Here is a 22,151-nt window from a genome sequence, read left to right on the forward strand (position 1 = left end):
GGAGGGAGATAAACCACAAGTTATTGTACATGTGGGGACACACGACATAGGGAGGATAGGGGAAGGGGATATTAGGCAGGGATTTATGGAGTTGGGGTGGAAACTAAAGGCCAAGACTGACAGAGTGGTTATCTCTGGACTCTTGCCTGTACCACGGGATAGTTTAGAGAGGAATAGGGAGAGGGAAGGTTTGAATTCATGGCTGAGGGGATGGTGCAGGAGGGAGGGGTTCAGGTACTTAAGCAATTGGGGCTCGTACTGGGGAAGGTGTGACCTCTATGAGAAGGATGGTCTACACCTTAATCAGAAGGGGACCAATATCCTGGGGGGTAAATTTGCTAAGGCCATGCAGGGAGGTTTAAACTGATTCGGGGGGGGGAGGGATCCTGAGTAGTGGGGCTGAAAGTGAGGGATGCATGGATGGGGACTGCAATGCACGGCATTGCAGAGGTGGGGTGGAGCAGGGTTTGAAATGTGTATACTTCAATGCCAGGAGTATTCGCAATAAAGTGGGTGAACTTGCAGCGTGGATCAGTACCTGGGACTTCGATGTTGTGGCTATTTCAGAGACATGGATAGAGCAGGGGCAGGAATGGATGCTGCAGGTCCCGGGGTTCAAATGTTTTAGTCGAAGTAGGGAAGGAGGTAGAAGAGGGGGAGGGGTAGCATTATTGGTCAGAGATTGTATCACAGTGTCAGAGAGGAGGTTTGATGAGGACTTATCTGTTGAGGTAGTATGGGCGGAGATTAGAAATAGGAGAGGAGAGGTCACCCTGTTGGGAGTCTTTTATAGACCTCCTAAAAGTTCTAGAGAGGTTGAGGAAAGGATTGCGGAGTCAATCCTGCTTTGGAGTGAAAGTAATAGGGCAATTGTTATGGGGGATTTTAACTTGACTAATATTGACTGGAATTGTTATAGCTCTAGCTCGTTAGAGGGGTCAGTTTTTGTTCAAAGCGTGCAGGAAGGTTTTTTGACTCAGTATGTAGACAGGCCAACTAGAGGTGAGGCTATATTGGATCTGGTGCTGGGAAATGAGCCAGACCAGGTGCTAGACTTGGAAGTTGGTGTGCATTTTGGTGATAGTGACCACAATTCGGTTACGTTCACCTTAGTGATGGAAAGGGATAGGCATGAACCTCGGGCCAGTGGTTTTAGCTGGGGGAAGGGTAATTATGAGGCTATTAGGAGAGAATTAGGAAACATAGGTTGGACTAGGAGATTACAGGGACTGGGAACGTCCGACATGTGGAGTTTTTTCAAGGAGCAGCTACTGCGAGTCTGTGATAGGTATGTCCCTGTCAGGCAAGGAGGAATTGGTAGGGCTAGGGAACCGTGGTGCACCAAAAAAGTTTCTTTGTTGGTTAAAAAGAAAAAGGAGGCTTATGTTCGGATGAGACGTGAGCACTCGGGTAGTGCACTAGAAAGCTTTAGATTGGCTAAGAGGGAGTTGAAGAGCGAGCTTAGAAGGGCTAAAAGGGGACATGAGAAGACTTTGGCGGATAGGGTTAAAGAGAATCCTAAGGCGTTCTATAGGTATGTCAAGAACAGAAGGTTGGTTAGGGCAAGTTTAGGGCCAGTTATAGATGGCAGAGGGAAGTTATGTGTGGAACCGGAGGAGATTGGTGAGGCATTGAACCAATATTTCTCTTCGGTGTTCACGCAAGGGGACATGAATATAGCTGAGGAGGACACTGGGTTGCAAGGGAGTAGAATAGACAGTATTACAGTTGATAAGGAGGATGTGCAGGATATTCTGGAGGGTCTGAAAATAGATAAATCCCCTGGTCCGGATGGGATTTATCCAAGGATTCTCTGGGAGGCAAGAGAAGTGATTGCAGAGCCTCTGGCTCTGATCTTCAGGTCGTCGTTGGCCTCTGGTATAGTACCAGAAGATTGGAGGTTAGCGAATGTTGTCCCATTGTTTAAGAAGGGGAACAGAGACTTCCCCGGGAATTATAGACCGGTGAGTCTCACTTCTGTTGTCGGCAAGATGTTGGAAAAAATTATAAGGGATAGGATTTATAGTTATTTGGAGAGTAATGAATTGATAGGTGATAGTCAGCATGGTTTTGTGGCAGGTAGGTCGTGCCTTACTAACCTTATTGAGTTTTTTGAGAAAGTGACCAAGGAGGTGGATGGGGGCAAGGCAGTGGACGTGGTATATATGGATTTTAGTAAGGCGTTTGATAAGGTTCACCATGGTAGGCTTCTGCAGAAAATGCAGATGTATGGGATTGGGGGTGATCTAGGAAATTGGATCAGGAATTGGCTAGCGGATAGGAAACAGAGGGTGGTGGTTGATAGTAAATATTCATCATGGAGTGCGGTTACAAGTGGTGTACCTCAGGGATCTGTTTTGGGGCCACTGCTGTTTGTAATATTTATTAATGATCTGGATGAGGGTATAGTTGGGTGGATTAGCAAATTTGCTGATGACACCAAAGTCGGTGGTGTGGTAGACAGTGAGGAAGGGTGTCGTAGTTTGCAGGAAGACTTAGACAGGTTGCAAAGTTGGGCCGAGAGGTGGCGGATGGAGTTTAATGCGGAGAAGTGTGAGGTAATTCACTTTGGTAGGAATAACAGATGTGTTGAGTATAGGGCTAACGGGAGGACTTTGAATAGTGTGGAGGAGCAGAGGGATCTAGGTGTATGTGTGCATAGATCCCTGAAAGTTGGGAATCAAGTAGATAAGGTTGTTAAGAAGGCATATGGTGTCTTGGCGTTTATTGGTAGGGGGATTGAATTTAGGAGTCGTAGCGTTATGTTGCAACTGTACACAACTCTGGTGCGGCCGCACTTGGAGTACTGTGTGCAGTTCTGGTCCCCACATTACAGGAAGGATGTGGAGGCTTTGGAGAGGGTGCAGAGGAGGTTTACCAGGATGTTGCCTGGTATGGAGGGGAGATCCTATGAGGAGAGGCTGAGGGATTTGGGATTGTTTTCGCTGGAAAGGCGGCGGCTAAGAGGGGATCTTATTGAAACATATAAGATGATTAGAGGTTTAGATAGGGTGGATAGTGATAGCCTTTTTCCTCTGATGGAGAAATCCAGCACGAGGGGGCATGGCTTTAAATTGAGGGGGGGTAGTTATAGAACCGATGTCAGGGGTAGGTTCTTTACCCAGAGGGTGGTGAGGGATTGGAATGCCCTGCCAGCATCAGTAGTAAATGCGCCTAGTTTGGGGGCGTTTAAGAGATCCGTAGATAGGTTCATGGACGAAAAGAAATTGGTTTAGGTTGGAGGGTCACAGTTTTTTTTTTTAACTGGTCGGTGCAACATCGTGGGCCGAAGGGCCTGTTCTGCGCTGTAATGTTCTATGTTCTATGTTCTATGAATGAACACCGCTCGACAATCACCAGGCAAGACTGTTCTCTTCCTGTTGGGGAGCACTTCAGCGGTCACGGGCATTCAGCCTCTGATCTCCGGGTAAGCGTTCTCCAAGGTGGCCTTCACGACACACAACAGCGCAGAGTCTCTGAGCAGAAACTGATAGTCAAGTTCCGCACACATGAGGACGGCCTAAACCGGGATCTTGGGTTCATGTCACATTATCAGTAATCCCCACAGCCTTCCTCCTGGACTTGCAGAATCTCACTGGCTGTCCTGTCTGGAGACAATACACATTCTCTTGAACCTGTGCTGAATGCTCCCTCCACTCATTGTCTGTATCTTTAAGACCTGGTTAGCTGCAGAGATTCGCATTCTCATCAGTATTCTGTAACTTGATTTCCTGTCTCTGTATGCTCTGTTTGAGAGCAGATATCCACTCCATCTGACGAAGGGGCAGCACTCCGAAAACTAATGGCATTTGCTACCAAATAAACCTGTTGGACTTTAACCTGGTGTTGTTAAAACTCTTACTGTGTTTACCCCAGTCCAACGCCGGCATCTCCACATCATGACCTCCCCTGTCACCAGTGAGGATACAAAGATTTCTCTCAAGGCCCCAGCAATTTCCTCCCTTGCCCCTCTCAGTATTCTGGGGTATGTCCCATCAGGCCCTGGGGACTTGTCTACCTTCATGTTTCTCAAGAACCCCAAAACCACCTCCTTTTTGATCTCAACATGGCTTAAACTATCTACACATCCTTTTCCAGACTCCTCATCCACCAAGTCCTTTTCTTTGGTGGATACTGACGCAAAGTACTCATTTAATACCTCGCCCATTTCCTCTGGCTCCACGCATAGATTCCGTCCCTTGTCCTTGAGTGGGCCTACCCTCTTCCTGGCTACCCTCTTGCTCTTTACATGTGTATAAAAAGCCTTGGGATTTTCCTTAATCCTGCTGGCCAATGCTTTGTCATGACCTCTTTTAGCCCTCATTACTCCTTGCTTAAGTTTCTTTCTACTCTCCTTGTATTCTACACTTGCTTCGTGTGTTCCTAGCCTCCTAGCTTTGATAAATGCTTCCATTTTCTCTTTTACTAGGCTCACAACATCTCTCATAAGAACATAAGAAATAGGAGCAGGAGTAGGCCATCTAGCCCCTCGAGCCTGCCCCGCCATTCAATAAGATCATGGCTGATCTGAAGTGGATCAGTTCCACTTACCCGCCTGATCCCTATAACCCTTAATTCCCTTACCGATCAGGAATCCATCTATCCGTGATTTAAAGATATTCAACAAGGTCGCCTCCACCACTTCAGTGGGCAGAGAATTCCGGAGATTCACCACCCTCTGAGAGAAGAAGTTCCTCCTCAACTCTGTCCTAAACTGACCCCCCTTTATTTTGAGGCTGTGCCCTCTAGTTCTAGTTTCCTTTCTAAGTGGAAAGAATCTCTCCACCTCTACCCTATCCAGCCCTTTCATTATCTTATAGGTCTCTATAAGATCCCCCCTCAGCCTTCTAAATTCCAATGAAGACAAACCCAATCTGCTCAGTCTCTCCTCATAATCAACACCCCTCATCTCTGGTATCAACCTGGTGAACCTTCTCTGCACTCCCTCCAAGGCCAATATATCCTTCCGCAAATAAGGGGACCAATACTGCACACAGTATTCCAGCTGTGGCCTCACCAATGCCCTGTACAGATTCAGCAAGACATCTCTGCTTTTATATTCTATTCCCCTTGCGATATAGGCCAACATTTCATTTGCCTTCTTGATCACCTGTTGCACCTGCAGACTGGGTTTTTGCGTCTCATGCACAAGGACCCCCAGGTCCCTTTGCACAGTAGCATGTTGTAATTTTTTTCCATTTAGATAATCCAATTTGCTATTATTTCCCCCAAAGTGAATAACCTCGCATTTGTCAACGTTATACTCCATCTGCCAGATCCTCGCCCACTCACTCAGCCTGTCCAAATCTCTCTGCAGACCTTCTACGCCCTCCACACGATTTACTTTTCCACTTGTCTTTGTGTCGTCTGCAAACTTTGTTACCCTACACTCAGTCCCCTCCTCCAGATCATCTGTATAAATGGTAAACAGTTGAGGCCCCAATACCAATCCCTGCGGCACGCCACTAGTTACCATCTGCCAACCAGAAAAGCACCCATTTATTCCGACTCTCTGCTTCCTGTCGGACAGCCAATAGCCAATCCCCAATCCACGCAAACACCCTACCCCCAATTCCGTGTGACCCAATCTTCTTCAGCAACCTTTTGTGAGGCACCTTATCAAACGCTTTTTGGAAATCCAAAAACACCGCATCCACCAGTTCCCCTCCGTCAACCGCACTAGTCACATCTTCATAAGAGTCCAACAAGTTCGTCAAGCACGACTTTCCCCTCTTGAATCCATGCTGCGTCTGCTTAATCGAACCATTCTTATCCAGATGACCTGCTATTTCTTCTTTAATGATGGATTCCAGCATTTTCCCAACTACAGACGTTAAGCTAACCAGCCTGTAGTTACCTGCCTTTTGTCTATTTCCTTCTTTAAACAGCGGTGTAACATTAATCATTTTCCAATCCGCCGGCACTACCTCAGAATCCAACGAATTTTGATAAATAACCACTAACGCATCTGCTATTACCTCTGACATTTCTTTCAGTACCCTGGGATGCATTCCATCCGGGCCCGGGGACTTGTCCACCTTCAGTCCCGTTAGTCTACCAAGCACTGCCTCCCTGGTAACATTAATTGTATTGAGTACCTCTCCTCCGACCAACCCTCTATCGTTAATATTCGGTAAACTATTTGTGTCTTCCACCGTGAAGACCGACACAAAAAACTTATTTAAAGTTTCAGTCATTTCCTCATTTCCCACTATTAAATCCCCCCTCTCGTCCTCCAAGGGTCCAAACATTCACTCTTGCCACTCTATTCCTTTTTATATATTTGTAAAAGCTTTTACTATCATTTTTTATATTTAGAGCTAGCCTAGCTTCATAACCTATCTTTCGTTTCTTTATCGCTTTCTTAGCCGTTCTTTGTTGTTTCTTAAAGTTTTCCCAATCTTCCGATTCTCCACTATTTTTGGCCACTCTGTACGCATCAGTCTTTAATTTAATACTCTCCTTAATTTCCTTCGTTATCCACGGCTGGTTATCCCTTTTCTTACAGTCCTTCTTTATCACCGGAATATATTGTTGCTGATTACTGGAAAGGATCTCCTTAAAAATCCTCCACTGTTCCTCAGCTGTCCTACCTACCAGTCTGCTCTCCCAGTCCACCTTAGCCAATTCAGCCCTCATCCTATTGTACTTCCCTCTGTTCAAACAGAGGACAGTGGTATGGGACCCTACTTTCTCCTCTTCCATTTGTATCAGAAATTCGACCATATCGTGATCACTTGACCCAAGAGGGTCCTTCACAAGAACATCCTTAATTCTACCTGCCTTGTTATATATTACCAGATCTAAGATAACTCGTTTCCTCGTCGGTTCTGTAACCTACTGTTCAAAGTAACTATCCCGACAGCATTCTAAGAACTCTTCCTCCATCCCACCCCTTCCAACTTGAGTCAGCCAATCAATATGCAGGTTGAAGTCCCTCATGATTATTGCTGTTCCATTTTTGCACGCATCCATTATTTGCTTGTTTATAGCCCTCTCCACCTCAACATTATTATTTGGGGGCCTATAGACCACGCCTACTAGTGTCTTTCTCCCCCCTACTATTCCTTATCTCTACCCATAACGATTCCACATTTTGTTCCTTAGAGCCTATGTCAGCCCTCACTATTACCCTGATATTATCTTTTATTAACAGAGCTACCCCACCAGCTTTTCCTTCCTGTCTATTCTTCCTAAATGCCTGATACCCCTGGATATTCATCTCTCAGTCCTGGTCTCCCTGAAGCCACGTTTCTGTAATGGCCACTAGATCATACCCATTTGTGCTGATTTGCACCATCAACTCATTAACTTTGTTCCGAATGCTTCGTGCATTCAGGCAAAGTGTCTTTATTCCAGCTTTTATCTGGACCTGATTTGATGAAACGCGATCAACCTCTCCCTCGCCCTCTACTCCTTTAACTACTTGAATGCCCTCATTCACTTGCACTCGCTCCCTCTCCTCTGCCATTGATTTCGTAATTCCTCTTACCTCTGCACCCTCTTTCCCCCCCCCCCCCCCATAAATTAGTTTAAAGCCCTATCTACGGCCCCAGTGATACGATTCGCTAGGACTCTGGTCCCAGCACGGTTCAAACGGAGACCATCCCATCTATACAGGTCCCATCTGCCCAAATACTGGTGCCAATGCCCCATGAATTCGAACCCATTCCTCCCACACCAATCCTTGAGTCATGCATTCGTCTCCTTAATCCTATTAACCCTGCGCCAATTCACGCGTGGCTCAGGTAGTAATCCAGAGATTACCACCGTGTTGGTTCTGCTTTTTAATTTGTTCCCTAGCTCTTCGTACTCCCTCTGCAGATCCTTAGTTCCTGTTTTGTCTATGTCATTGGCACCTATATGGACCACGACAACTGGATTTTCACCCTCCCACTCCAAATTCCTCTGCAGCCCAGATGATACATCCTGGACCCGAGCACCAGGCAGGCAACACAACCTACGGTTTTGCTTATCCTGGTCACAGAAACAAGTGATTGGGAAAAATTTAAGAAACAACAAAGAGAGACGAAGAAAGCGATAAAGAAAGGAAAGATAGACTATGAAGCTAGGCTAGCAATTAATATAAAAAATGATAGTAAAAGTTTTTATAAATATATAAAAAGGAATAGAGTGGCTAGAGTGAATGTTGGACCCTTGGAGGACGAGAGGGGGGAGTTAATAGTGGGAAATGAGGATATGGCTGAGTCTTTAAATAAGTTTTTTGTGTCGGTCTTCACGGTGGAGGACACACATAGTTTGCCAAATATTAACGATAGAGGGTTGGCAGCAGGAGAAATACTTAATACAATTAATGTTACCAGAGAGGCAGTGCTGGGTAGACTAATGGGACTGAAGGTGGACAAGTCCCCGGGTCCGGATGGAATGCATCCCAGGGTATTGAAAGAAATGTCAGAGGTAATAGTGGATGCGTTAGTGATTATTTATCAAAACTCATTGCATTCTGGGGTAGTGCCGGTTGATTGGAAAACGGCTAATGTTACGCCGCTGTTTAAAAAAGGAAGGAGACAAAAGGCGGGTAACTATAGGCCGGTCAGCTTAACGTCTGTAGTAGGGAAAATGCTGGAATCCATTATTAAAGAGGAGATAGCAGGGCATCTGGATAGAAATGGTTCGATCAATCAGACGCAGCATGGATTCATGAGGGGAAAGTCGTGCTTGACGAACATGTTGGATTTTTATGAAGATGTGACGAGGGCGGTTGATGGAGGAGAACCGGTGGATGCGGTGTTTTTGGATTTCCAAAAGGCGTTTGATAAGGTGGCCCATAAAAGGCTGCTGAAGAAGATTAGGGCACACGGAGTTGGGGGTAGTGTGTTAAAGTGCATTGGGGACTGGCTATCCGACAGGAAGCAAAGAGTCGGAATAAATGGGTGTTTTTCCGGTTGGAGGAAGGTAACTAGTGGCGTGCCGCAGGGATCGGTACTCGGGCCGCAACAATTTACCATTTATATAGATGATCTGGAGGAGGGGACGGAGTGTAGGGTAACGAAGTTTGCAGACGACACAAAGATAAGTGGAAAAGTGAATCGTGTGGAGGCCGGAGAAGATCTGCAGAGAGATTTGTACAGGCTGAGTGAGTGGGCGAGGATATGGCAAATGGAGTATAACGTTGATAAATGCGAGGTTATACACTTTGGAGGAAATAATAACAAATGGGATTACTATCTCAATGGAAACAAATTAAAACATGCTACCGTGCAAAGGGACCTGGGGGTCCTTGTGCATGAGACGCAAAAGCCCAGTCTGCAGGTACAACAGGTGATCAAGAAGGCAAATGGGATGTTGGCCTATATTGCGAGGGGGATAGAATATAAAAGCAGGGATGTCTTGATGCACCTGTACAGGGCATTGGTGAGGCCGCAACTGGAATACTGTGTGCAGTATTGGTCCCCTTATATGAGGAAGGACATATTGGCATTGGAGGGAGTACAAAGAAGGTTCACCAGGTTGATACTGGAGATGAGGGGTTTGGATTATGAGGAGAGGCTGAGGAGATTGGGTTTGTACTCGTTGGAGTTTAGAAGGATGAGGGGGGATCTTATGGAGACTTATAAGATAATGCGGGGGCTGGATAGGGTGGAGGCGGAGAGATTCTTTCCACTTAGTAAGGAAGTTAAAACTAGAGGACACAGCCTCAAAATAAAGGGGGGTCGGTTTAAGACAGAGTTGAGGAGGAACTTCTTCTCCCAGAGGGTGGTGAATCTCTGGAATTCTCTGCCCACTGAGATGGTGGAGGCTACCTCGCTGAATATGTTTAAAGCGCGGATGGATGGATTCCTGATCGGTAAGGGAATTAAGGGTTATGGGGATCAGGCGGGTAAGTGGTACTGATCCACGTCAGATCAGCCATGATCTTATTGAATGGCGGGGCAGGCTCGAGGGGCTAGATGGCCTACTCCTGCTCCTATTTCTTATGTTCTAACAGTGTCTATGCCCTTAACTACACTATCCCCAATTACTACTACATTTCTCTTTGATTTCTCCGTTGTAGCAGCACCCTGCACCCTGGTACTGCCGACAGTTTGCTCGTCCTTCTCACAGTCATTTTTCCCATCTACACTGGTGGCAAGAACCTCAAATCTGTTGCACAGATTTAAGGGCTGAGGTTCTTGGGACTTTACCTCCGCAGACTACTTCCTTTCTTCCCCCCTCTGCCTGCCTTCTTCCCCCCCCCACTGCCCACCTCACCCACAGCCACTCCCTGTTGTCCCTGACCCCCAGCTAAGTTAGTCAGTCTAAGGGGCGTGACTTTCTCTTTATACACGTTATCCAGATAGCTCTCCCCTTCCCTGATAAGCCTCAGTGTCTGTAGCTCAGAGTCCAGTACATCTACCTTGAGCTGGAGATCCTCCAGCAACCAGCACTTACTGCAGACATGGTCCCTGGGGTCCACCTTGGGGTTCACTTGCTCCCACATCATGCAGAAACAGCACATTACATATCCCTCCATTCCAATTTACCTTGTATAAGTCGGTGTAATTTAAGAGTACCCTGCCTCTGCCTGTCCTCGCCGAAGCCCTTACAGTTCACACTCTATTCCCCACTCACTCCGCTGCCCACTCCCGATGCTGCCCGTTATCCAAGGTTCCCAAAACTTGCCATACTTATCCTTTATCCTTACAGGAATGTGCTGGTCCTGAATATCTATCAACTTACACTTGAAAGCCTCCCACATGCCAGATGTTGATTTGCCCTCAAACATCTGCCCCCAATCTGCATTCTTCAGTTCCTGCCTCATATTGTTGTAATTAGCCTTCCCCCAATTTAGCACCTTAACTTGAGACTGCACTTATCTTTATCCATCAGTACCTTAAAGCTTACTGAATTGTGGTCACTGTTCCCAAGCTGCTCCCCCACTGAAACATTGACCACCTGGCTGGGCTCATTTCCCAATACCAGGTCCAGTATGGCCCCTTCCCTAGTTGGACTATCTACATACTGTTTCAAGAAGCCCTCCTGGTTGCTCCTTACAAACTCTGCCCCATCCACACTCCTAGCACTAAGTGAGTCCCAATATGGGTGAAGATAAAATCTCCCACCACAACAACCCTGTTACTTTTACACCTTGCCAAAATCTGCCTACATATCTGTTCCTCTATCTCCCACTGGCTATCTCTCGTCAGCCTCTTGTTTGGAAACAGGATTTTAAAAATCATGCCATATTCCTGTGAAATTTGTCAAGAACTCCACAGTTCCTGCTTCCCCTCTGCATCCTCTGTATCCTCTCCATAATTATTGAGACTCAGTTGGTAATGTTAATGGATAGATGGAGAGCGTTTAAAGAAATGAGTCTCAGAGCTCGAACTTGTGCATTTGTTGAATGCTACCTTTGAGGCTGCAAAATTCCATGAGTCAGCATTGGTAAATGATAATTTGGTAGTTTTTCACTTTTCAACCCCCCCCCCCTTACCTGTTTTATGTGCTTTAGGATATTAAAGAACTTTATGCACATTTTAGCCATCAATTGCTGGATGCTTTAGTGAAATCTACACACCTGTCATTGGAAATTCTCAAAAGAAGAATCTTCAAGTAAGTATTTCTTTTTACTACAACGCTTAATTTTATAAAATAATTCTCCCAAGATAATACTCTATCATGAGACAATTTATGAACTGACGAGCATAATACCATTAGAAATAGTAACAGTAATAGGGCGGCACGGTAGCACAGTGGTTAGCATTGCTGCTTCACAGCTCCAGGGACCTGGGTTCGATTCCCAGCTTGGGTCACTGTCTGTGTGGAGTTTGCACATTCTCCTCGTGTCTGCGTGGGTTTCCTCCGGGTGCTCCGGTTTCCTCCCACAGTCCAAAGATGTGCGGGTTAGGTTGATTGGCTATGCTAAAAATTGCCCTTAAGTGTCCTGAGATGCATAGGCTAGAGGGATTAGTTGGTAAATATGTAGGGATATGGGGATAGGACCTGGGTGGGATTGTGGTCGGTGCAGACTCGATGGGCCGAATGGCCTCTTTCTGTACCGTAGGGTTTCTATGATTTACTCTGAGTAACTTGTGACTCAAGTAATAATCCAGTGAACATTATTTTTGTGGTTCTGCTTTTTTATTTCACACCTAAATGCTCAGAAATGATGGAACCTCTTTCCTCGTCCTATCTATGTCTTTGTTATCTATTTAGACCACAACAACTGGATGCTTCCCCTTTCTACTGTGAGTTGCTCTTCAGTTCTAAGTAGATGTCCTGAACCCTGGCACTGTGCAGGCAACCTTCTGGACTCTCACTCTTAGCTCCAGACTTTATCTATCCGCCAAATATATTTTCCTTTATGACTACTACATTTCTATTTACCAGCCACACTAAAATGGATTCCTGACCATGACGCATGGCCTGTTGTCTCATTGGCCTGCAACCCTGACTGTCATCCAAATAAGTTAATAGTGTCTCAAACCTGTTGTGAAACTGCAAGGGCTGAGGCTCCTCCACTTCTGCTTTCTCGATATCTACATCTTCTTCACTTTGTGACACCTGCTGACCAAATAAAAAACCTTGTGTGTCTTCTGCAAAACGTTTCCAGGTAACCTTCTCCCTCCCTGATGAATTACAGCATCTGTAGCTCAATTTCTAGTTCTTGCCTATTAAGTCAAAGCTCCTCGAGCCATAAACATTTTGTTTATCTGTTCCCATAAGACCATAGGATATAGGAGCAGAATTAGGCCATTTGTCTCAGAGTCTGCTCTGCCATTCAATTATGGCTGACATGATTCTCATCTCCATTCTTCTGCCTTCTCCCTGTAACCCTTGATCCCTTTTTTTTAATCAGGAATGTATCTATCTTTGTTTTAAAGACACTCTGTGACCTTGCCTCCACAGCCCTCTGTGGCAATGAGTTCCACAGATTCACCACCCTCTGACTGAAGAAATTCCTCCTTATCTCAATATTAAAGGAATGTCCCTTCACTCTGATGTTGTGCCATCAAGTTCTGGTCTCTCCCACTAGTGGGAACATCCTCTCCACATCAATTCTATCTAGGCCTCTCAGTATTCTGTAAGTTTCAATTAGATCCCTCCTCATCATTCTAAACTACATCGAGTATAGATCCAAACTCCTCAACAGCTCTTTATATGACAAACCCTTCATTCATGGGATCATTCGTGTGAACCTCCTCTGAACCCCCTCCAAGGCCAGCCCATCCTTCCTTAGGTATGGGGCCCATAAGTGCTCACAATATTCCAAATGGGGTCTGACCAGAGCCTCAGCAGTACATCCATCCTCTTGTATTCTGCCCTCTAGAAATTAATGCTAACATTGAATTTGTCTTCTTAACTGCCAACTGAACCTGCATGTTAACCTTAAGAGAATCCTGAATCAAGGCTCCCAAGTCCCTTTGTGCTTCAGATTTCTGAAACCTTTCTCCATTTAGAAAATAGTCTACGCCTCTATTCTTCTTACCAAAGTGCATAACCTCATACTTTCCCACATTGTATTCCATCTGCCACTTCTTTGTCCACTCTCCAAGCCTGTCTAAGTCATTCTGCGGCCTCCCCATTTCCTCAACACTACCTGTCCCTCTACATATCTTAGTATCATCTGCAAATTTAGCAACCGTGCGCTGAGTTCCATCTTCCAGATCATTAATGTGTATGGTGAAAATTTGTGGTTCTAACACTGACCCTTGTGGAACATCACTAGTCACTGGTTACCATCCTGAAAAGGACCCCTTTATCCCCACTCTGTCTTATTTCTGTCAGCCAATCTTCTATCCATGCCAGTACTTCACCTCTAACATCATTGGCTGTTAGCTTATTTAGCAGCTTCTTGAAGGCACCTTGTCAAAGGCTTTCTGAAAATCCAAATAAACCACATCCACTGGCTCTCCTTTGTCTAACTTCTTTGTTGCCTCCTCAAAGAATTCTAACAGATTTGTCAGACATGACCTCTTTGATGAAGCCATGCTGACTCAGCCCTATTTTACCATGCATTTCCAAGTACTCCGCAATTTCATCCTTCATAATGGATTCCAAGATCTTGCCTACGACCAAGGTCAGGCTAACTGGCCTATAATTTCTCATCCTCTGCCTCCCTCCCTTCCCATTTCTTGGTGCTCCCTCACAGATCTGATCTCTCTCTGCTCCTTGAAGGTAAGTGAAGTTAGAGATAGGAGGAATGCTGGAATGTAATGGGGGTCAGAACTTTACATTTACAGGGGAGCCTTGGGGAAAAAGAGACTAGCAAAGTTATGTGTATAATGTCACACTCTTACTTGTCTAATGTTTATTTTATGCCTATATATATTATTTGATTCAGCACATCAGGAAGAAGAGGAATGTATGGTTATTCAAACAATGTTGAAGAATTTGCTCCTTTTTTGAAGGCTGAAGTGTACTTGGCAATTCCAAATGTGGTATGTTATTGCAATGTATTTGGACATGTGGCCGATCTTAAAGGATGATAACATCTATTCTAAATTTATTGCTGTCAGTTGCCAGCCTATCCATTACTGCAGCATGGATAGATACTAAAGCAATTTGAGTCCCTGGCCAGAAAAAAACAGGCAGATGGGGCAGGCAGTTGATTTGATTCAGACTAGCACAATAACAGATGGCCTAGAGAGTGTCTAGCCAGGAACATTATTAGTTTGGGAAGGTGAAGAAGTCACGATTATACCAATATGATGATACTGTGCCTTTAAGAAATGTATATGTGTGACATTTCTTGTGCAGGATTTGTTTTAACAGTTTGTTTTATTATCAGTGCCATTTTGGCTGTATCTGACAGCCCCTGAAATTACTGCAGCAGTGCAATTGATAATTGCTAAAATGTTTGGTTTAATCTGGACGAATGCAGGGTTGTTCTTTAAGTGTCTTTCCCAGAGTTTTTCAAAATGGGGCTTGATTTTGGTATTAGTGTGAATATAAGGTTTTTCACTCCAGTCATGTTACTGGGCAGGGCTAGGCTCACGGTGAGAAACCCAGTTATGTTGTTGCTTGGGAGCTGCAGAGAGAAGTAACTCTTTCTCTCTCTAAAGATTGGAGACTACTTGCCAGAAAATAGGTCTCTTTCTCTGAAGTTCTATTGATTGAAGTTAGATCCTTCACTGGAAACTGCTGTATGGAAATCAGATGACAGGTGTCCTCTGTATCAGTCCAGAGCGCTTAAAAGGCAGGAAATTGTGCATGCATGTGAGCATATTTGTTTTTGGCGCTAATTGGTTCTGAAGGAGGATGTACATCTTTGGAGATATTGCCTAAATTGGAACTATGGAAATAGATTGCTGCGAAGAATTATACTTTGTCATAATTAAGTATTTTAATTGGTAAAAGTTATGCTAATTCTTTTAGTTATGTTTTAACAGTATTAAATAAAGTTTGTTTTAATAAAATCTACCAAATGGGTCAATAGAATTACGTCTGGAGTGAAAAACCTTATATTCACACTAATACCAAAATCAAATAAAGTTGGGGTCTGGTCGAACTTCATAATATACCTTGGAGTTTCTGATCTGGTTCCTCACAAATTGAGGGCTGGTCCAGGATTAAATATAGTTTCTTGTTTGGTTTCGGATTATTGGACTCAAAGTGAGTGTTGAGTATTCGTGTTTTCTTTTCAAGTGTTGTATTTGGTTAGTTTAAATAGTGAGTGCCTTGGGGAATAAATGCTCTTTCACCCAGGCTAACAGTTTCCTGGGTGTGGAAGAAGTCACATGGGGTGGTTTTAAAAAAAGGTGGTTAAAGCAAAATTTTTGGAATTCGCAAACAAGCTGCAGTTCACATTACCTGAGGGGGCGAGGAAGGCGCAGATCATTGCAGTGATAGCTCACTATTTTAATTTGCCATAAAGACAGTTGGAATACCTGAAAATTGCTGTTCTATAATTACAAATGAAACAGCATGAATTAGAAGCAAAAGAAAGAGAGAGTAGCAAATGCAGGAGAGAGATAGAGGAACAAAGAGTAAAAGAATTGAAACAGTTTGAATTACAGGCAAGGGAAAAAAGATCAACTTGATGCAAGAGAAGTCCATTCAAAAGTCTTGACAGCAGCACGGGAGGATTTAATCTAGTTTGGCAGGGGGGTGGGAACCAAAGCAAAGGTGAATTAGCTGAAGGGGAACCAGAGAGTAGGGCCAGTAAGACTCAGAGAAACAGCAGTTAAGGTTGGGTTGCTAATCAGAGGGTCTGGTGGACTGAAGTGCATTTGTTTCAATGCGAGAAGTGTAACAGGTAAGGCAGATGAAATTAGAGCTTGGATTAGTACTAGGAACTACGATGTTGTTGCCATTACAGAGACTTGGTTAAGGGAAGGACAGAATTGGCAGCTTAACATTCCAGGACACAGATGTTTCAGGCAGGATAGAGGGGGTGGGGGAGTTGCACTACTGGTTAAGGAGAATATCACAGCTGTACTCCGGGAGGACACCTCGGAGGGCTCATACAGCGAGGCAATATGGGTAGAGCTCAGGAATAGGAAAGATGTAGTCACAATGTTGGGGGTTTACTGTAGGCCACCCAACTGCCAGCGGGAAATGGAGGAACAGATATGTAGGCAGATATGTAGCAAGGTGTAAAACTAACAGGGTTTTTGTGGTGGGCGATTTTAACTTCCCCTATATTGTGCTCGGGGCGTGGATGGGGCAGAGTTTGTAAGGAGCATCCAGGATGGCTTCTTGAAACAGTATGCAGATAGTCCAACTAGGGAAGGGGCCATACTGGACCTGGTATTGGGGAATGAGCCCGGCCAAGTGGTCGATGTTTCAGTAGGGGAGCAGTTCAGGAACAGTGACCACAATTCAGTAGGCTTTAAAGTACTGATGGAATATGATAAGTTCTCAAGTGAAGGTACTAAATTGGGGGAAGGCTAATTACAACAATATTAGGCAGGAACTGAAGAATGTACATTGGGGACAAATGTTTGAAGGCAAATCAACATCTGGCATGTGCGAGGCTTTCAAGTGCAAGTTGATAGGGATTCAGGACCGGCATATTCCTGTAAGGATGAAGGATAAGTATGGCAAGTTTTGGGAACCTTGGATAACGAGAGATATTGTGAGCCTAGTCAAAGAGAAAATGGGAGCATTTGTCAAAGCTAGGAGGCTGGGAACACACTAAGCAAATGTGGAATACAAAGAAAGTAGAAAGAAACTTAAGCAAGGAGTAAGGAGGGCTAAAAGGGGTCACGACAAAGCATTGGCCAGCAGGATTAAGGAAAATCCCAAGGCTTTTTATACATATATAAAGAGCAAGAGGGTTGACCCACTCAAGGTCAAGGGAGGGAATCTCTGTGTGGAGCCAGAAGAAATGGGCGAGGTATTAAATGAGTACTTTGCATCAGTATTCATCAAAGAGAAGGACTTGGTGGATGATGAGTCTGGGAAAGGATGTGTAGATAGTTTGTCATGTTGAGATCAAAAAAGAGAAGGTATTGGGGTTCTTGAGAAACATTAAGGTAGACAAGTCCCCAGGACCTGATGGGATATACCCCAGAATACTGAGAGGCAAGGGAGGAAATTTCTGGGGCCTTGAGAGAAATCTTTATATCCTCACTGGCTACAAGGGAGGTTTCAGGGGATTGAAGCAGAGCCAATGTTGTTTGAGAGGCAACATTGTTTAAGAAGGGCAGCAAGAATAATCCATTTAATTACAGGCTGGTGAGCCTTACATCTGGTAGGGAAATTATTGGAGAGGATTCTTCGAGACAGGATTTATTCCCACTTGGAAATAAGTGGACATATTAGTGAGAAGCAATGTGGTTTTGTGAAGAGGAGGTCGTGTCTCATGAACTTGATCGAGTTTTTCGAGGAAGTGACGAAGATAATTGAGGGTAGGGCAGTGGATGTTGCCTACATGGATTTCAGTAAGGCCTTTGACAAGGTCCCTCATGGCAGACTGGTGCAGAAGGTGAAGTCGCATGGGATCAGAGGTGAGCTGGCAAGGTGGACACAGAACTGGCTCGGTCGCAGAAGACAGAGGGTAGCAGTGGAAGGGTGTGTTTCTGAATGGAGGGCTGTGACAAGTGGTGTTCCTCAGGGATCAGTGCTGGGACCTTTGCTGTTTGTAATATATATAAATGATTTGGAGGAAAATGTAACTGGTTTGATTAGTAAGTTTGAGGACGACACAAAGGGTGGTGGATTTGCAGATAGCGATGAGGACCATCAGAGGATACAGCAGGATATAGATCAGTTAGAGACTTAGGCAGAGAGATGGCAGATGGAGTTTAATCCGGACAAATGTGAGGTAATGCATTTTGGAAGGTCTAATACAGATAGGAAATATACAGTAAATGGCAGAACCCTTAAGAGTATTGATAGGCAAAGGGATCTGGGTGTACAGGTACACAGGTCACTGAAAGTGACAATGTAGGCGGAGAAGGTAGTGGAGAAGTGTTGTAGGTAAAAAAACCTCTGACACTATTAGTAGATCAAAATGCAGTGTTTATTTTCACAATTGTGGGAGAAGTGAAGTTCCTAACAGTGGACCCCCAGCCTTCTCATCGAACACAAGTAAGAACAGAGTTTATATATGTCCCGGGCCCCGCCCTCATTACATTGCAATGCTCTAAGATGTCTGTCATTGTTCATGGTGAGATTCTTGTTGTATTAGCAGTATCTTCCTCTGCGTAGTTTGTTCGACCTCCAAGGCCACGATTGTTCGTCATTTATATCCTTGAAACAACATCACAGGTTTTGCACAAACAAGTTAACTAATCTACATGCAGGTTTGTATAATGCTTTATATCAGGATAAGATGAATAACGTATGATGAATATATATATATGAATCTATGGTGATTCAAAGACAGAAGGCATACATGCCAACTCCATCGTGTTAAACAAAGGTACATAAAAATGGAGACTGTTTAGCTTATTTCGAGCTGGGTTAATCGCATTTCTTGATAACAAATGGAGACAGAGGAATAGCTGTTCCTTTTATCTGGCACAGACATGAAAAACACCGAACTCTGACAAAAACATGGACTCTGCAGTGTTCTAAACAAAATCACAGAGTTCGGGTCTTACTGCTCAAGTGTGACAAGGGTCATTAACCCATTCCCGACTGCAAGAAGGAATACGGCATGCTTGCCTTTATCGGCCGGGGCATTGAGTTTAAAAATTGGTGCGTCATGTTGGAGCTTTATAGAACCTTAGTTAGGCCGCACTTGGAACATAGTGTTCAATTCTGGTCGTCTCACCACCAGAAGGATGTGGAGGCTTTAGTGAGGGTACAGAAAAGATTTATCTTGATGTTGCCTGGTATGGAGGGCATTAGCTATGAGGAGAGGTTGGAGAAACTTGGTTTGTTCTCACTGGAACAACGGAGGTTGAGGGGTGACCTGATAGAAGTCTACAAGATTGAGGGGCATGGACAGAGTGGATAGTCAGAAGCTTTTTCCTGGGGTGGAAGAGTCAATTACTAGGGGGGCACAGTTTTAAGGGGCAAGGTTTGAAAGAGATGTACGAGGCAGATTTTTTACACACTGTAGTGAGTGCCTGGAACTCGTTGCCGGGGGAGGTAGTGGAAGTGGATACGGTCGTGACTTTAAAGGGGCGTCTTGACAAGTTCATGATTAGGATGGGAATAGAGGAATATGGTACGCGGAAGGGTAGGGGGTTTTAGTTCAGTCGGGCAGTATGGTCGGTGCTGGCCTGGAGGGCCGAAGGGCCTGTTCCTGTGCTGTAATTTTCTTTGTTTTTTGTTTGTGCAGGAGGGAAGAAGGTGTTCTTGAGTCAATTATTTCGATTGTTGTCAGTGCAGACTCGATGGGCCAAATGGCCTCCTGCACTGTAGGGATTCAATGAGTCTATGCGATTCTATGAAAACCATCCCGTATACACTCCAGGAATTTCTCCTCGATGGCATTGTGGCTAATTTGATTTGCCCAATCTATGTGCAGATTAAGATCACCGATATTCCCTTATCACATGCATCTCTAATTTTGTGTTCAATGCCATTCCCAACATCATCACTGCAGTTTGGGGGGCTATATATGACACCCACTAATGTTTTTTGCCTTTTGGTATTTCTCAACTCTACCCATACAAACTCCACATTGTCAGAGCTATCCTTTCTCAGTATTGTGTGAATTTCCTCTTTTACCAGCAATGTCGCTCCACCACCTTTTCCTTTGTCTGTCCTTGCTAACTACTGAATATCCTGGGACATTCAATTCCCATCCCTGGTCACCCTGCAGCCATGCCTCATAATCCCAGTTATATTGTACCCGTTTACATCTATCTGTGCGATTAGTTCATCCATTTTATTGCAAATACTCCGCACATTAAGGCACAGAGCCTTTAAGCTTGACTTTTTAACGTTGTTTGTCTCGCTCCCAATATTTTTCTCTATAGCCCTGTTTGAATTTTGTCCTTGGTTTCTCTGCCTATCACTTCTTATTACCTTTTCTACCTTTTATTTTTGTCCCTGCTCCCGCCTTCCTGACTCCTTACATAGGTTCCCATCCCCATGGCATATTAGTTTAAACCCTTGCCAAAGGGTTGTAGTTCATCACACAAACCAGCCTCCCATCCATTGACTCCGCTGCTTCGGAAAAGCAGCCAGCATAATTAAGGACTCTGCACATCCTGGACATACTCTTTCACCTTCTTCGTCGGGGAAAAAGATACAAAGGTCTGAGAACACATACCAACCGACTCAAGAACCGCTTCTTCCCTGCTACCATCAGACTTTTGAATGGACCTACCATATATTAAGCTGATCTTTGACTGTAATATTATATTCTGCAGCCACTCCTTTCCTCCTCCCCTGTGTACTCTATGAACGGTATGTTTTGTCTGTAAAGTGCACAAGAAACAATACTTTTCACTGTATCCTAATACATGTGACAATAATTCATCAAATCAAACCCATCTAATTTTCTCCAGTGGTCACAAGGGTAAGGATGTCACTGACAGGCTGCTAACTCGGTTGTAAGATAGCTGTGAACACCAGACCCCTGACGTGGGTAAGGTCTGTAGTTGCTGTTGCTGCACACCCCACGTTTCTGAGCCCTATGATACGCCTATCTGATGGCTGCTCTCCCTCGAAGACGGCAGGGATCTGAGACCGCCACACAAAGTAGCTGTCATTGACATTCCCCAGAAATGGGCACACATGGCACGGAACCATGGCAAGTGCAGGGCCATGTGGGTGCAGTCAATCAAACCTTGCACCTAGGGCAAGCCTGCTCAGGTAGCAAAGCCTAAGGCCCTGGCATCTTGACTCGAGTGCCCTGGTCCAAGTTAATATACATGTAAGCCCTCATATAAAGGGGATCTGTCACCTCCCAGATGCATTTGTGTGTGGCTGACTGGGAGATGCCACACTGGTTACCCGTGCTGCCCTAAATGAGCTGCTTGCATAAACTTTCAGAGCAGCTGTGGATTTTAAGGGCCATAGGCAGTGTGTCCTCCCATTCCATATGGTGCCAGCTCTTGCTGGATCTGGTAGAGGTGCTTCACCGCTCCCTGGGACAGACGCTGCCTTCGACAGCACTGAATCTTTGACATTTGCAAGTAGAATGACGTTGGATCACCCTCATGTATTTGTGGTACTGCTCCCGGAACACTGACAGGTCCAGCCTCTCCCTCCTCTGCAATGCACTGGTCCTAGCCAGGTGGTGTGCAAGTTGGTGTCTCTGCTGTTGCTGTCTGGCAATAATTAAAATAGCCAACTCAACAGGCTCTAAGATCCTCCAGAATCATGCACTGTTAAGAAGAGAACACCACAGTTAGCTACAAGGGTTTATGACAGAGTCCTCATCCCTCAATGCCTCTGGGATTACTACCCAATCGTTGGTTACTCAACTCCATCTCTCACACCCTCAACCTTGACACTATTGCCACATTTCCACATTGGTTCCTGTCAACTCATAGAATCATAAAACCTTATAATTTAGAAGAGGCCTTTCAGCCCTTCGAGTCAGCACTGGCACATGAGAAACACCTGACCTCCTTCCTAATCCCATCTATCAGCACTTCCCCCAGAGCCTTGAATATTATGATGTGCCAAGTGCTCATCCGGGATGTGAGACAACCCATTTCTACCATCTCCCAGTCAGCAAATTCCAGACTGTCACCACCCTCTGGTTAAAAATTGTTTCCTCGCATCCCTCCTAAACCTCCTGCCCCTCACCTTGAACCTGTGTCTCCTCATGACTTCAGCAAGATGCAGCGTGAGGA

At 44.9% G+C, this 22,151-nt stretch overlaps 1 protein-coding gene across 1 annotated transcript in view; it reads left to right on the forward strand.

The window, feature by feature from the left end:
• LOC144493944 (dynein axonemal heavy chain 8-like) overlaps window positions 1–22,151 on the forward strand; it is a 1,661,706-nt gene that overhangs the window by 640,423 nt on the left and 999,132 nt on the right. Inside the window, exons 26-27 of the mRNA XM_078213521.1 lie at window positions 11,453–11,553; window positions 14,297–14,381. Coding sequence (XP_078069647.1) covers window positions 11,453–11,553; window positions 14,297–14,381 — 186 coding nt within the window. The remainder of the gene's footprint in view (window positions 1–11,452; window positions 11,554–14,296; window positions 14,382–22,151) is intronic.

This window comes from Mustelus asterias, chromosome 5, assembly GCF_964213995.1.
Source record: "Mustelus asterias chromosome 5, sMusAst1.hap1.1, whole genome shotgun sequence".
Taxonomy (NCBI): domain Eukaryota; kingdom Metazoa; phylum Chordata; class Chondrichthyes; order Carcharhiniformes; family Triakidae; genus Mustelus; species Mustelus asterias.